The sequence below is a fragment of the Ranitomeya variabilis genome, chromosome 2 (assembly GCF_051348905.1).
Source record: "Ranitomeya variabilis isolate aRanVar5 chromosome 2, aRanVar5.hap1, whole genome shotgun sequence".
In the NCBI taxonomy this organism is placed as follows: Eukaryota; Metazoa; Chordata; class Amphibia; order Anura; family Dendrobatidae; genus Ranitomeya; species Ranitomeya variabilis.
Genome location: NC_135233.1, coordinates 638,435,490 through 638,453,412, shown reverse-complemented (window position 1 = coordinate 638,453,412; position 17,923 = coordinate 638,435,490). Strand labels below are relative to the sequence as shown.

At 46.4% G+C, this 17,923-nt stretch overlaps 1 protein-coding gene across 1 annotated transcript in view; it reads right to left on the bottom strand.

The window, feature by feature from the left end:
- TNNT2 (troponin T2, cardiac type) overlaps positions 1-17,923 on the bottom strand; it is a 331,594-nt gene that overhangs the window by 237,956 nt on the left and 75,715 nt on the right. Inside the window, exon 5 of the mRNA XM_077292793.1 lies at positions 9,094-9,113. Coding sequence (XP_077148908.1) covers positions 9,094-9,113 — 20 coding nt within the window. The remainder of the gene's footprint in view (positions 1-9,093; positions 9,114-17,923) is intronic.

The following is a 17,923-nucleotide window of genomic DNA, read 5'->3' as shown; positions in this document are numbered from 1 at the left end:
AGAGGAAACTCTCCTTCAGGCCCTGGGATCCATATAAATGTGTAAAAGAAAGAATTAAAATAAAAAATATCGCTATACTCACCTGTCCGACGCAGCCTGGACCTCAGCGAGGGAACCGGCAGCGTTGTTTGTTTAAAATTCGCGCTTTTACTTGGTTACGTGAAGTCCCGGCTTGTGATTGGTCAGGGCGGCCATGTTGCCGGGACGCGGACCAATCACAGCAAGCCGTGACGAAATTACGTCACGGCTTGCTGTGATTGGTCCGCGTCCCGGCAACATGGCCGCCATTAACCAATCACAAGCCGTGACGTCACGGGAGGCTGGACACGCGCGCTTTTTAAAATGGGCGCGTGTCCAGCCTCCCGTGACGTCACGGCTTGTGATTGGTTGCGTCTCCCATGTGACTGCGACGCAACCAATCACAACGCCGGAACGTAATTTTAAAATCCTGAAGGACCTGAAATTACGTCACGGCTTGCTGTGATTGGTTGCGTCCCGGTCACATGGGCGGCACGCAACCAATCACAAGCCGGGACTCACGTAAAGGAAAGAAAAGCGCGAATTTTAAACAAAGAACGCTGCCGCTTCCCTCGGTAAGGTGCAGGCTGCGTCGGAGAGGTGAGTATAGCAATATTTTTTATTTTGATTCTCTCTTTTACACATTTTTACATTAATGTTGTTTCGATACCGATACCCGATATCACAAAAATATCGGATCTCGGTATCGGAATTCCGATACAGCAAGTATCGGCCGATACCCGATACTTGCAGTATCGGAATGCTCAACACTACTGCCTACCAATTGTACTGAAAAAAGTTGAAAATGGAGAAAAACGCACAAAGAATATGCGTATGTATGCAAAAAATAAATAAACTATGAGACTAATATAGATCGGAAGTGATTCCGATATATAGAAGCAATAATTAATCAGTGTTATTCTTGTATATCAAGAAATTTCACCACTAACATGAAGTACAATATGTCACAAGAAAACAGTGTCAATCACTGAAATCCGTGGAAGCGTTCCAGAGTTATTACCTCATAAAGGGACAGTGGTCAGTCAACTCCTGGACAGTATGTGGTGCAATGTGGTGTTGGTGAATGGAGCGAGACATGATGTCCAAGATATGCTTGTTCGTATTCAGTTCTGGGAAACGGGCATGCCAGTCCATAGCATTAATGCTTTCAACATGCAGGTACTGCTGACACATTTCAGCCACATGAGGCCTTGCATTGTCATGCATCAGAAGGAACCAAGGGCCCAGTGCACCTGCATATGGTCTCACAATGTGTTTGAAGATCTCATCCCGGTACCTAATGGCAGTCAGGTTACCTCTGGCTAACACATGGAGGGCTGTGCGTACCTCCAAAGAAATGCCTCCCAACACCATTACTGACCCACTGCCAACCTGGTCTTGCTGGAGAATCTTGCAGGCAGAAAAACCTTCTCCACAGTGTCTCCAAACTCTGTGTCACGCTCACGCCCTGACTGGTAGGCGTGAGCTCGGAGAGTTTGTGGCCTCACTGTGCCACAAACCAGACTACCCTGGAAGGGGCGTGACTGACAGCTGCCTGGGTTTTCACTGGAGCCTCTGATGGTGAGGTCAGGCTTGTGCAGCAGGCAGCTGCCAGGTGCTACTCCAGGGTGGTGTCTGGCTGTGGCTGCTGATCCCACTTGAGAGACAGGGACACCAGGATTGGTGCGGGCATCAGGCAGGACTGGCAGAAGAGCACGGCTGAAACTCAGACGAGTAGGCTGGCACGGCTGAGACACAGGGCTGGCAGGAACACAGGATTGACAGGGATGGCAGGAAACACAGGACTGGCTAGGACGGCAGGAACACAGGACTGGAAGACATGGCAGGAATGGCAGGACTGGCAGGAACACTGGATTGGAAGGCACGGCAGAGAACACAGGACTGGTTGACGTGGTTTATGAAGGAACAGGTAGGGACCTGTTCACACTGGAGGTGCAGGTACGGATATGTAGTGTGGAGGAACAGGTAGGGACCTGTTCACACAGGAGGTGCAGGAAAGGAAACAAGCAGAAAGGAATGGGGTATGAAGGAAGAAACAGGTTGGGACCTGTTCACACTGGAAGAGAACCGCAAGGCTGCAGATAGGAGCGGTAGAGCAGCAAGAGATAGCGCAGCAATAAAAGCAAAGCAGAGCAGAACCACAAGGAATGTGGAGAAGAGCTGCAGCAAGAGATTCTTACAGCAACGGGAGCGGAGCAGAGATGAACGGAGCAGAACCGTAAGGAATGCGGAGAGGAGCTGCAGAAAGATTCTTACAGCAACGGGAGCGGAGCAGAGAAGAACGGAGCAGAACCGCAAGGAATGCGGAGAGGAGCTGCAGAAAGATTCTTACAGCAACGGGAGTGGAGCAGAGATGAACAGAGCAGAACCGCAGGAGTGCGGATCAGAGGTAAAAGCCACAAAGGTACAGAGCAGGCAGAGCTGCAAGAGTGCAGAGCATAAGCAGACTGAGAACACAAGGAAAGACACAGCAGGGAAGGAAGCCACAGACAAGGAGACGGAGATAAGACTAAGTACAGACAAGGCAATGGAACAAGACACAAGGACAAAGACACAGGGACCAGGATATTCTGCCTCCTGGAGGGCGGACAACAAGAACAAGGCAAGAATACAGAGTAGAGCCTCCAGAAAGGGAGTAACAGAGCAAGGCCTGGCAAACTCAGCAGCTAGATACTAACTGAGCAAACACATTGCACAGGCCCAGAACACTGGGTGGAGCTGCAATATATACTGGAGGCCTCTGGGTACTTGGTCAGGAACGGATTAGACAGATGCACCTGATTGCTATAAGAACCAGAGAGTTCAGGCGCCGGCCCCCTATACACACACAGCCATGAAGCATGCAGAGAGCAGAGACATAGAACATGGTGCTGGCAAGAAACAGAAACCACAACATGACCTGGAGCAGTGGGTAAGAGTGTGAGAGATGAGAGGCCATGCCGTGATGCCAGCAGAGTTGTTACACTCTGCCACATCATCACATGTTCTCAGTGTGAACCTACTCTCATCCGTGAAGAGCACAGGGTGTCAATGTTGAATCTGCCAATCTTGGTGTTCTTTGTCAAATGTCAATTGCCCTGCATAGAGTTGGGCTGTAAGCTCAACACCCACTTGTGGATGTAGGACCCTCATACCAACCTCAGAGTCAACACACCCAGAGAAAGTGGAGTTCGAATCCAGATTAATTAAAAACGTATAAATTTATTACACATTAAATCATATACAAAAAATATAGTTTAAGTCAGAAATCACAAGGTTTTTATATATTCAGCAAGGGAAGCTAAAATAGCACAGAAAAAGTGTGACCACCTAGTAATACCACATACAGATACAGCAGTAAAGTGCACAGTGCATATTAAGTAGAAGGGAGAAAGCACCAGGATAGGGTGGTAAATATAACTCGTATGTAGGTCCTTCTTAGGAACCTGGAGTCAAATATTCCATCATAATGAGGTCCTCCCCAGTCCTGAGTACTTAACCCATTCTGCAGTATCTAGGGGTCCACACCGTAGCCCCAAAGCGTGTTTAGCGTCGGCTTCGTCAGGGGGCGATCATAGAGTCTGTTTCTGATAGTTTGAGCAGACATATGGATGTTACTGGTTTGATGGAGGGTATTTTGCAGGGCTCTGGCTCCTCCTTTTCCTCCTTGCACAAAGGACGAGGTACCGGTCCTGCTGCTGGGTTGTTGCTAGCCTATAGCCCCCTCCATGTCTCCTGGTATCTGCTCCATACTCTGGGTAGTGTGCTGATAGACACAGTTAACCTTCTTGCCACAGCTCACATTGATGTGCAATCCTGGATGAGCTGCACTACCTGAGCAAATTCTGTGGCTTGTATACTGTACCTTTAGGGGTGAGAGCAATGACAAAATGCAAAAGTGACCAAAACAACAGCCAAAAAGAATGAAAAACTCGCGGGACTCTCACATTGAACTCAAAAGTGTGAGCCAGACCTAAGAGGGAAAGCCATGGTATGAGGTGTTTTCTTGTCCCATGGTTCCACATGCAAATGCTATAAGAAAGAGTTGGGAACACACAGTGAACAGTAAATGGTATATGCCGCAGTGACACCATCATATAGTCAATGACTTTTACCTTATTGATTCAGGTGTGGATTCAGTCATAGCTATTGCTTACTCTAATTCCGGTGAGGATTCAGACGCATGAAAAGTACCCAGCAATTGTGTAATAATTATAGGGGATAACTCAGGAGACTCTTTGCGTGGAACAAGACAACTACAGGACACAGTTTTATAAGTGGTAAAGTCTATATTATCACACGGTGATTCAAACAGGTGCAGAGAGAAACTCAAGTCCACAACACTTGGTGCAAATATCAAATGCAGCTCAGCAGTCTATAGGAAACTTCAGAGGAAAATGCAATCACGCAGAAAGTCTATGAAGCACAATTATTCTTGACACGAATAAGTCCTTGCTTAGTCCAAAACACAGATAGATATGCTTATAAGGCAGTTCAAATAATATCTTAGCTCAACCAGGGAGGTCTGGGTAATAGTCTCAGGTTCTTGCAGAGCAGAAACAGCTTACATGTCCAGCAAATGCAGATGGAAGTAAACACGAGCAGCAGATGAAGGAGGATTACTGGAACTGGTGTATGCAGCAGGAACTCAGAGCAGAGTAGCAGGATCTCCACACAGGTTCAAAGGAGCAGGTATATAGCCGGGGAGTCACCAGAGGTCAGAAGCTGGATGCAAGGCAGAATACTCTAGCACAGACTGAAGGCTGGGGTGGAGTTTTATAGCAGGAAGACACAGTGCACATGAGACCAAAGATGCCATCTTGGAAAAGGGCAGTAATGCACAAAAAGGTAATAAAAAAATGTTCCTGTCCCGACACCAATTATGTATTTTTCCAAGGGTATCTGGAGAAATTGGACCCCAAAAATTGTTGTGCAATTTGTCCTGAGTACGCTGATACCCCATATATGGGAGAAAACTGCTGTTTGAGTGCATGGCAGCGCTCGGAAGGGAAGAAGTGGCGTTTTGGAATGCAGACTTTGATGGAATGGTCTGCGGGCATCATGTTGCGCTTGCAGAGCCCCTGATGTACCTAAACAGTGGAAACCCCCCACAAGTGACACCATTTTGGAAACTAGACCCCCCAAGGAACTTATCTAGATTGTGGTGATCACTTTCAACCCCCAAGTGTTTCACTAAAGTTTATAACGCAGAGCCGTGAAAATAAAAAATCCTTTTTTTCCACAAAAAGGATTTTTAGCCCCCAGTTTTGTATTTTTCCACGGGTAGCAGGACAAATTGGACAATAACTTTTGGTGTCCAATTTCTCCTGAGTACGCTGATGCCACATATGTGGGGGTAAACCACTGTTTGGGTGCACGGCAGAGCTTGGAAGGGAAGGAGCACCGTTTTACTTTTTCAACTCAGAATTGTATGGATCGAGATCGGACGTCATGTTGCATTTGCAGAGCCCCTGGTGTGCCTAAACAGTGGAAACCTCCCAGTTCTAACTCCAACCCTAACCCCAACACACCCCTAAGCCTAATCCTAACCTAACCCGAATACACCCCTAACCCTAATCCCAACCTCAACACACCCCTAACCCCAACACACCCCTAACTCTAATCCCAACCCTAACCCTAACCATACCCCTAACCCTGGCACACCCCTAACCCAATCGTAAACGTAATCCAAACCCTAACCCCAACCCTAACTTTAGCCCTAACCCTAACTTTAGCCCCAACCCTAACCCTAACTTTAGCCCCAACCCTAACCCTAATGGGAAAATGGAAATAAATACATTTTATTATTTTTCCCTAACTAAAGGCGGTGATAATGGAGGGTTTGATTTACTATTTATAGCAGGTTTTTATAGCGGACTGGCAGTGGTCACACACTAAAAGACGCTTTTATAGCAAAAAATATTTTTTGCGTTACCACATTCTGAGAGCTATAATTTTTCCATATTTTGGTCCACAGAGTCATATGAGGTCTTGATTTTTGTGGGACGAGTTGACGTTTTAATTGGTATCATTTTCGGGCATATGACATTTTTTGATCACTTTTTATTGCGATTTTTGTTAGGCAGAATGAACAAAAACCAGCAATTTGTGAATTTCTTTTGGGGGGCGTTCATACCATTCCGCGATTGGTAAAATTGATAAAGCAATTTTATTCTTCAGGTCAGTACGATTACAGCGATACCTCATTTATATCATTTTTTATGTTTTGGCGCTTTTATACAATAAAAACTATTTTATAGAAAAAATAATTATTTTTGCATCGCTTTATTCTGAGGGCTATGACTTTAATTTTTTCGCTTATAACGCTCTATGGTGGCTCATTTTTTGCAGGACAAGATGACGTTTTTGGGGGTACAATGTTTATTTATATCCGTCTTTTTGATCGCGTGTTATTCCACTTTTTGTTTGGCGGTATAATAAAGCATTGTTTTTTGCCTAGTGTTTTTTTTTACGGTGTTCACTGAAGGGGTTAACTAGTGGGACAGTTTTATAGGTCGGGTCGTTACGGACCAGGCGATACTAAAAATGTGTACTTTTATTGTTGTTTTTTTATTTACATAAAGAAATGTATTTATTGGAACAATATTTTTTTATTATTTATGATTTTATTTTTTACACATGTAAAAATTTTTTTATACTTTTCTACTTTGTCAAAAACGTACTACAGGGTCAAAGCCCACAATTCTCTCTCCTTCAATATGTAAACAGCATAGAGAATACATTTAAAATAAAACTTTTAATTATACCTGTTAAAACTACCTTATAGAAAATTAGTGACCAAGTGTATAAAAATAATAAACTCACTACTCCACTATACGTCCAATCGGACCAAAATATATATAGGTGTGTTAATGTCTCTTTTGAATAGACACCCTATATCAAATAATAGCCAGTTCCAATTCCGATCAACATTTAGATTGGATACCAATTCACATATAATTATTGACCGTGAGGCTAAATCCAAGAATCCTAACACATACAGTGCTTGATTCATAGAACACTCATCACGGTCTCCATGTGGACTTGCTTGCTTTGGTGCATATATCAATTTCCGCAATGTTTAACAAAACAACGTATTTAGGAAAGATCTCACCCATCAGCAGTTCAGGTACCGACCGACCATTACTTCATCCAAGCAGCCGGTTTCCATGTACAGGAGCGGGGCACTCTCAACCTGTTATGCCCTGTAAAGGCTAAACGGCCCTGTCCCCATTTGCTCCCGCCCTTACAAGGGCAGTCCACAGCTGACCCTTACAACATCAGCCCTACTTGTCCCTGTGTGTCCCAACACGTTTCATCAATGCTTAGAATCATCAGGGGAAATTCACACTCTATTAGGGTACATAACTATTTTCAGAAAAAACGGGGGTTCTCTCTCTCTGGTGACCATTGAGAGCCCGAGAGTCAGAGAGAGAACCCCCGTTTTTTCTGAAAATAGTTATGTACCCTAATAGAGTGTGAATTTCCCCTGATGATTCTAAGCATTGAGGAAACGCGTTGGGACACACACAGGGACAAGTAGGGCTGATGTTGTAAGGGTCAGCTGTGGACTGCCCTTGTAAGGGCGGGAGCAAATGGGGACAGGGCCGTATTAGCCTTTACAGGGCATAACAGGTTGAGAGTGCCCCGCTCCTGTACATGGAAACCGGCTGCTTGGATGAAGTAATGGTCAGTCAGTACCTGAACTGCTGATGGGTGAGATCTTTCCTAAATACGTTGTTTTGTTAAACATTGCGGAAATTGATATATGCACCAAAGCAAGCAAGTCCACGTGGAGACCGTGATGAGTGTTCTATGAATCAAGCACTGTATGTGTTGTTAGGATTCTTGGATTTAGCCTCACGGTCAATAATTATATGTCAATTGGTATCCAATCTAAATGTTGATCGGAATTGGAACTGGCTATTATTTGATATAGGGTGTCTATTCAAAAGAGACATTAACACACCTATATATATTTTGGTCCGATTGGACGTATAGTGGAGTAGTGAGTTTATTATTTTTATACACTTGGTCACTAATTTTCTATAAGGTAGTTTTAACAGATATAATTAAAAGTTATATTTTAAATGTATTCTCTATGCTGTTTACATTTTCTACTTTGTCCCAGTGTGGGACATCATGGTAAAGTGTCAGATCACTGATCTGACACTTTGAAATGCACTGTGTCAGATCAGCGATCTGACATGCACTGCAGGAGGCTTGCTTGCGCCTGCTCTGAGCAGGCGCTTGCAAGCCACCTTCCTGCAGCAACCAGAAGGAGCCCCACGGCCATTTTGGATCCGGGGCCTGCAAAGAGGAGGACGGAGGAGACGCTCGGAGCAACGCAATCACATCACTTTGCTCCGAGGTTCTCAGGGAAGCATGCAGGGAGCCCCCTCCATGTGCAATGCTTCCCTATGCTGCCGGAATGCTGCAATCATGTTTGATCTCAGTGTTCTGGGGGTTAATGTGCCGGGAGTGGTCCGTGACCGCTCCTGGCACATAGTGCCGGATGTCTGCTGTGATAATCAGCTGACACCCGGATACAATCGGCCGCGTTCCCCCCGTGAGCGAGGCTGATTGTGTTAGACATACTATCCCGTCGGTGGTCATACGAGCTCATACCGCCTTGACGGGATAGTACGTCTAATGTCAGAAAGGGGTTAAAGAACCAAAGTTAAGGTAGCCATTGACATCTGTCGGATTCGGGTTAAGGGTCAAGTTGGGATGCTGAACCGAACTTTGAACTGTAATTTGGCCGAACACCCGTGGGTCCACTCATCCATACTCAGTTTTTGTATGCCAAAACCAGGAGTGAGTTATAAATGAAGAAGTGGTGTATGTGTTTCTATTATACTTTACCTCTGACTGGTTTTGACTTACAAATACTGAGGTAAAAAAACCTCACTCAATACTCAACATGTGCAAGTGACCTTAAAAAGATTATTCGACTCATATTACTTCAATTTCATATACTGTATTTGGCCAGTATAACACTAAGTTATTGGTAAGCTATAAGTTAATGCATTAACGTTAAACTAAAACAGATTGCATTAGAGAAATAAAAAATACCTTTGGTTTCTTTTCCATCTCTGTAAAAAAAAAAAAAGAGCAAGTTAATAATGTAAAACAATATTTGTGTGAAAACAAAACAGCTCCAGCTAGCAGCATACTATTGGCTTTTGTAGGACCAAGCCACTGCACTGCTAATGTGCAAGGTCACAAACCTGGAAGTCCAAAGTTTATATGTTGAACGAGGATGCATCCTGTCATCTAGGGCATTACAGGACAATAGGATGGGCCTGTCCTGGATCAGTAATGAAAACAGATCTCCATTTCAACTCAGATGCCAGCAACCTAGAGGTGTGGTTCTGATATGGCCTGGTTGTGACACTTGTCCCTACTTATGGACAAGCTATGATGCAAGGTAGTCAAGAGGTCAGGCACCAAGAGAGCTCATCATAAACAAAGGGGTAAAGCAAAGGCATAGTTAGGTCACAGTCTGAGGTCAGAATTCCGGGAAGGTAGCGGATTGTTAGCACCACTCCAGAATCCTGCTCTGACAGGCAGGGTCACCGGCTTGTCACTTCACTCACCCGTGCTGCGGTCAGTTTTTCCCTTCCCCATGCTCTGCAAGCTTCCAGCCAGTCCTCTAGCCATGTCATTAAGGCACACGCATGTGCACTCCTGTCCTCTTAAAGGGTTGGCATGTGCACTTGCTATTTCCTCCCCAGCCAATAGCTGTGGGACATGTATATATTGCTTCCTCCCCACTGGGGAGGTGCCTGAGAAACCTTCATGTTTTGCAGTCTAAGTTGTGTAAGGTTGCATACCTGTCCCTGCTGCACTCCAGTGCAAATCCTGCCTGCTGCATTCTAATGCAGATCCAGCTGCACTCTCCTCTGGTGCAGATCCTGCCTGCTGCACTCTGGTGCAGATCCTGCCTGCTGCACTCTGGTGCGAACTCTGCTGGATTCTAAATCAAACTCTGCCATCTGCTCCCTCCAGGCTGTCCTCTGGGTCCAGCTGCTGCGTGTCCATTGGTCTGTCCTGGAGTGGCATCTGGTGTTCATCGGGATCCAAGTCTAACCTAACCATCAAAGGCTCTAGTGAACAGTCAAGTGTTCGCTTAGTCGCGCCCCTCCAGGCTCTCCACGGTTCCACAAAGCACGTCTGTGACACTGATTGTTTTGTAACAGTTTCAATGATTGTGATGAATAAGAAATGTTCACACGAAAATTAAGTAAACTAAATCAAGATTACTTAATACAAGATAATAAATAAAATCTCTCACTGGGTGCAACAGAGAGAAGTTCTCTGCAGTATCCCTTGCACGTCTCATTTTTAGACGTACTATAGGATCAATACAAATACTACATAATCCTATAGCTTCTTAATTGTTCAAAATTATAGTATCTGCTCCATGATCCCATAATCTGAGAACCCATGCTAACAAATGTTCTCCTGCTTGCTGCCTGTACCTGGTAGCTAACTGTTAGAAGAGACTAGGGGGTACACAGCAGGAGATCTGTCATTGCAGCTTCTGCTACAGTAGCTGCATTTCCTGCATCCATCCTATCTCCACTAGGCTGGGTGACTTCTCTCATAGTTTTTGTTATTACAATAGGTCTGGTATGCCTTTCTTCCTCATCTATCTCACTGTCAAAGCTGTCCCATTCTGGCAAGTCTGACCATTTCTCCTGTGCAATCATGGTTCTGACCAGGGGCGTAACAACAGTCCTGCGGGCCCCGGTGCGAACTTTTGAATGGGGCCCCCCCCCCCCCCCAAAAAAAAAAAAAATGATATACAGACACACGCATACAATGTTAAACTAAGAAGTAAATATCTATTGCAAAAAAAACACCCCCCCCCTAGCTGACCAATAGCACTATGCAGGGCACCCCCCCCCAGCTAAACGATAATGGCACCGGCTCCTGCCGCCCGGACATACCTGGGCCCGGCGATCGGCATCGCCAGGCAGCCCGGGACCTGGGAAGAGCATGGCGCACCCACATGTCGCACCCCCCACATGTCCCACATGTTGCTGCACGTACCTTCACCGCTCGAAGTCCCCCAGGCAGCGCGCGCGCGCCTGGCAGCCCCGCGAAAAGGAGGAGGAGGAGCCGAGGAACGTGACGCCGCACGGCCTGCCCCCACAGTCAGGGCCGTATTTAGAGTTTCTGCTGCCCTAGTCCATACTGTATAATGACCGCACATGATGCTCCATACACTGTATAATGACCGCACATGATGCTCCACACTGTATAATGACCGCACATGATGCTCCATACTGTATAATGACCGCACATGATGCTCCATACTGTATAATGACCGCACATGATGCTCCACACTGTATAATGACCGCACATGATGCTCCATACTGTATAATGACCGCACATGATGCTCCATACTGTATAATGACCGCACATGATGCTCCATACTGTATAATGACCGCACATGATGCTCCACACTGTATAATGACCGCACATGATGCTCCATACTGTATAATGACCGCACATGATGCTCCATACTGTATAATGACCGCACATGATGCTCCACACTGTATAATGACCGCACATGATGCTCCATACTGTATAATGACCCCACATGATGCTCCATACTGTATAATGACCCCATATGATGCTCAATAGTGTATAATGACCCCCTCCCATCTTGTATGCATGGCTCATATCCCCCCGCGTATGCATGGCTCATAATTCCCCCCCCCCGTATGCATGGCTCATATCCCCATATGCATGGCTCATTTCCCCCCCACCTCCTGTATGCATGGCTCATAATTCCCCCCCTGTATGCATGGCTCATATCCACCACCCCCCCCCCCGCCCCCGCCCCGCCCCCTGTATGCATGGCTCATATCCCCCCCACCTCTTGTATGCATGACTCATATTCCCCCTATGCATGGCTCATCACTCCCCACTACCCCCCCCATGCATGGCTCATCACTCTCCCCCCCCATGCATGGCTCATCACTCCACCACCCCCCTCCGCTCCCCGCTCCTTCTCCCATGGCACGGGCGGCTTACCGTCCTCCTTCAATCCCCCCTGTCCTCTGTCATACTCACCTGTCAGCTGACAGTCTCACACCAAGCGGGCGCGCCGACGGCGACATCCCTCCGGCTCTCTGTCCCGACTCCCGGCGCACAGGCGCAGGCTCGCAGCTCCTGCTTCCTGCGTGAGCGGTCACGTGATACCGCTCTCATTAAGGCTCATGAATATGCGCATATTCATGAGCCTTAATGAGCGGTACCACATGACCGCTCACTCAGGACGCGCTACAGCTGAGCTAAGCTGAGCTTAGCTGAGACCAGGCATGAGTGACCGGCCGCTCAGCCTGCAATTCATCCTGGCGGCGGCCCGGTAAGCTGCGCCCACGGCGGACTACCGAGGTCGCAGAGGTCGCGGCGGCACCGGGCCCTCTTTTGGGCCCGGGCCCTGGTGCAGCCGCGACCTCTGCGACCCCGGTAGTTCCGCCCCTGGTTCTGACCGTCTTGTAAGGGAGTCGGACACAGGCTGCTGCCTTCGCCTGCACCTACGCGTATTCATATTTTTTACAACATATGCTTCAAAACTACTTTGCATTTTGTCATGCTGTTTCATTTGGTCTCTCAAGGCTGATTGCAAGCTAATTCTTTGCTCTATAGCTGTATGCAGCTCTAAACGCAAGTTATCAATCTGCCGTATGATGTTGTAATGAGTGATTCATTAATTAAATTTAAGAGGGGACTGGATGCCTTTCTGGAAAAGTATAATGTTACAGGGTATATACACTAGATTCCTTGATAAGGCGTTGATCCAGGGAACTAGTCTGATTGCTGTATGTGGAGTCGGGAAGGAATTTTTTTCCCCATGGTGGAGTTACTCTTTGCCACATGGGTTTTGTGCCTTCCTCTGGATCAACATGTTAGGGCATGTTAGGTTAGGCTATGGGTTGAACTAGATGGACTTACAGTCTTCCTTCAACCTTAATAACTATGTAACTATGTAACTATGCATGTGCTGTGATTGTCACACAGCTGTGGCACGTGCAGCTGCAGACAGCTGATCAGCCGGGGTGATCCAGGAAGCCGGGTTCCCTCTGCAGCTTATTCAGTAAGCGCTATAGCTTGCCCAATAAGACCTGACCCAAGCAAATTAGCTTAACTCTACTCACAATCTAAATTTCCTATCAGTATGTCTTGAGTACTTGGAGTAAACCCTTGCAAACAGGGGGAAAACATACAAACTCATTGCAGATGCTGTACTTGGTGGACTTGGAACCCAGGACTCCAGGCCTGAAGACTGCTAATGTTTTTGTGTTGGCAACTCAGCTTTACCGGGGTTGGAAGCCTATCACTGCGACGCACACTGTGTGCCTCCATGCTGTTTTTGGGAAAACCACTGTTAAGAATGTCTTCTGCATGTGTAAGGGGGACAACCAGACCGTGGGTACCTGCGCACTGGGTCAAGAACTCATAGGGCTGCATCCCTTGTTCCCTGGGGAAAACAAGAGAGCAGGATCAACCTCCTGACCATGGGGGGCAGGGGCATATAAAGGAGAAAGCGTGCGCAGTAGAGGAGAGTTTAGTGCCATCCCGGGGCAGCTTGCAATCAGGTGAGAAGCTCACTCCATTCTCCCCACAGAGTACCGGCACCGTGATAGGCCGCATTGAGAGGGTTCGCTTCCATCTGCAGGAGGACCACTGAGCTGATGGAAGCAGTGTGCTCAGCAGCAGCTCTGAGATAGACTTGGCAGGAACAGTTAGTGCGCAGCAGGGACCAGTGAGTGCTATGGTCCCGTAGCATCCATACAGCACAGCCCCATGCTGAAGCACCCCCACTGCCACTGCTGACAGACTGAGGAGAGATTGCAGGGTGCCCGTTGGTCACCACAGAGTGAGGTGTTGAACATTCCAGGTTAGTGAGTACTGTGTGCGTGCTGCAAGAGAGACCGGGTACAGTACCCCACCGGAGAAGCAGCGAGCCAGTGGTTGTTGGCGCTTCAGTGAAAAGTGCAGTGTGCCCAGTAACTGACAGACATTGAGGTAGCATGTGCTTCAGGACCGTGAGTACAGCGCATGTGCAGCAAAGAGAGAACCGAGTACTGGGCTGACTTTTGTAAACCACCTTACCAGCATATACTTTCCCGGTCCCAGGAGACCCTGATTTTGACAGTGTATTTTTGCCGAGCCACGTTGGGCTCGTGCAGGACTGTGGCCCATACCTTTGTCAACCACTGCAGCATATGGACTAGGAGTAGTGGAAGGTACCGAAGACTGACCACTGCAGCCAGAAGAAGAGGCATTGTTGTCTACAGGACCCCACTAGAAAAGACCCCTGCCTGCCCTTGTCGGTGCTATGGACTTCATAATCTGAGTGACTACCAAGTTTTTAACCGTATTCACCGGAATCGCCGTTACCTGGTTCTTTATTCTTGAACTCTGCATATGCTTTTGCAATTTGAACCGTTTATTTCCCGGTTTAGCCCTTTACCATCCGGCATGGCGTATTCCCCTGTTAAAATAAGCTTGTTAACCCTTGCTCGGCCTCCTGTCCATCACTGCATCCTGCTACCTGCTCATACTTGGCGTAGTCAGCAGGATGCAGTCTACGGTCACAGAGATGGCAGACCAAGGGGTCAGAGGAGCTCCAAGGACCAGTATACCACTGGGGGCAATATTGAGTAACCTCCCTAAGTTTACAGGTAGCAACATTCTGCTATGGAGCTGGACTAAGCGAGTCAGGGGTATGTTGAGGATGCACCCCATGACCCCCGTAATGGAGGAGATTGCCCTGATGGCTCTGGATGGATAGGCGAGGATCTGTTATGTTAAGGCCTCCTCATGAGCGTGATACCTTTAACAAAGTACTACAGATTTTAGAAGAGATGCACGGAGACCCCACAGATGTCAGAAATGCACATGTGCTTATTCCGCTGTGTCCAAAGGGAGGGGGAGTTCGTCACCCAATACATGAATGCGCTGCAGGAGATCCAAGCTGCGATTTTCAAGCAAGATGGTATAGGACCCCCTGACATAGTGCTGCAAGATCACCTAGTGACAGGCTGTGGAGATGCACTGCTTAAGCAAGCCTTGCATGAGCGCCTGCGAGCTAACCGGCTCACGACTTTTTCAGAGATGGGGCGGAAGCGTGCAAAAGAAAGCAGGAGAAGGGCCTGCAGCTTTGGCAGGGATGGTCCAGAGCCATGAGGTACCTACCCCGAATGAGGAAGAGCCAGAGTGGTCCTGCGAATTGCGACAGAGAATGAGGAAAATCAGGGCAGACGTCGAGTGCCTGAAGGAAGTCCTTGCTGCTGCCTTAGGATCCATTCCCATACCTTGGGGTAACTTACGGAAAGAGATGAAAGATATTAGAGGAGAGATGTGGAACATAAGAAAATCTCCAACAGCAGCCCCAAAATTTAATTCTATGCCCTGGGGTGAAGAGAGACTACAGAGGGGGTATGCCTCTCGTGGAGGACGGTGAACCAGACTGAAGTGTCCACCAGAGAGATGCAAAAGTTGGTGTTGGACATGTGGAAGAATGGGACACCTATCAAGAAGTTGCGATTAGCCAGATAGATGACCCTGGCTGCCACATTAAGGATGGACTGGAGGGGGAAAGTCGAGTGAGGGAAGGGCCCTCTAACACTTCCTCCAGTGCTTCTGCCTAGTCCAGAGATGCGCTGCTCCTGTTATCCTTGGGAAAATACAAAACAGGCGGCTAAAAAAAATGATTTTTTATTTTCACGGCTCTGCGTTATAAACTGTAGTGAAACATTTGGGGGTTCAAAGTTCTCACAACACATCTAGATAAGTTCCTTAGGGATCTACTTTCCAAAATGGTGTCACTTGTGGGGGGTTTCCATGTTTAGGCACATCAGGGGCTCTCCAAACGTGACATGGTGTCCCATCTCAATTCCAGTCAATTTTGCATTGTAAAGTCAAACGGCACTCCTTCCCTTCCGAGCTCTGCCATGCACCCAAACAGTGGTTTACCCCCACATATGGCGTATCAGCGTACTTAGAACAAATTGTACAACAACTTTGGCATCCATTTTCTCCTGTTACCCTTGGTAAAATAAAACAAATTGGAGCTGAATTAAATTTTGTGTGAAAAAAAGTTAAATGTTCATTTTTTTTTTTTAAACATTCCAAAAATTCCTGTAAAACACCTGAAGGATGGTTTTGAGCACCTTGAGGGGTGCAGTTTTTAGAATGGTGTCACACTTGGTTATTTTCTATCATATAGACCCCTCAAAATGACTTCAAATGTGATGTGGTCCCTAAAAAATATTGGTGTTGTAAAAATGAGAAATTGCTGGTCAAATTTTAACCCTTATAACTCCCTAACAAAAAAAAAATTTGGTTCCAAAATTGTGCTGATGTAAAGTAGACATGTGGGAGATGTTACATATTAATTATTTTGTGTGATATACAGTTATATGAAAAAGTTTGGGCACCCCTATTAATCTTAAGCTTAATGTTTTATAAAAATTGTGTTTTTTTTTTGCAACAGCTATTTCAGTTTCATATATCTAATAACTGTTGGACACAGTAATGTTTCTGCCTTGAAATGAGGTTTATTGTACTAACAGAAAATGTGCAATCTGCATTCAAACTAAATTTGACAGGTGCATAAGTATGGGCACCTCACCAGAAAAGTGACATTAATATTTAGTAGATCCTCCTTTTGCAAAAATAACAGCCTCTAGTCGCTTCCTGTAGCTTTTAATGAGTTCCTGGATCCTGGATGAAGGTATTTTTCACCATTCCTCATTACAAAACAATTGCAGTTCAGTTAAATTTGATGGTCGCCGAGCATGGACAGCCCTCTTCAAATGATCCCACAGATGCTCAATGATATTCAGGTCTGGGGACTGGGATGGCCATTCCTGAACAGTGTAATTGTTCCTCTGCATGAATGCCTGAGTAGATTTGGAGCGGTGTTTTGGATCATTGTCTTGCTGAAAGATCCATCCCCTGCGTAACTTCAACTTTGTCACTGATTCATGAACATTATTGTCAAGAATCTGCTGATACTGAGAGGAATACATGCGTCCCTCAACTTTAACAAGATTCCCGGTGCCGGCATTGGCCACACAGCCCCAAAGCATGATGGAACCTCCACCAAATTTTACTGTGGGTAGCAAGTGTTTTTCTTGGAATGCTGTGTTTTTTTTGCTGCCATGCATAACGCCTTTTTGTATGATCAAACAACTCAATCTTGGTTTCATCAGTCCACAGGACCTTCTTCCAAAAAGAAATTGGCTTCTCCAAATGTGCTTTTGCATACCTCAGCCGACTGTTTGTGGCGTGCTTGCAGAAACAGCTTCTTTCGCATCACTCTCCCATACAGCTTCTCCTTATGCAAAGTGCGTTGTATAGTTGACCGATGCACAGTGACGCCATCTGCAGCAAGTTGATGCTGCAGCTCTCTGGAGGTGGTCTGAGGATTGTCCTTGACTGATCTCACCATTCTTCTTCTCTGCCTTTCTGATGTTTTTCTTGGCCTGCCACTTCTGGCCTTAACAAGAACTGTACCTGTGTTCTTCCATTTCCTTACTATGTTCCTCACAGTGGAAATTGACAGGTTAAATCTCTGAGACAGCTTTTTGTATCCATCCCCTGAACAACTATGTTGAATAATATTTGTTTTCAGATCATTTGACAGTTGTTTTGAGGAGCCCATGATGCCACTCTTCAGAGGAGATTCAAACAGGAGAACAACTTGCAAGTAGCCACTTTAAGTAGCTTTTCTCATGATTGCATACACCTGGCTATGAAGTTCAAAGCTCAGTGAGGTTACAAAAACCAAAAAAAGTGCTTTAGTAAGTCAGTAAAAAGTAGGTAGGAAACGTAAAGCAATATGTCTCCAAAACAGGAAATGCACAACAAAACAAAT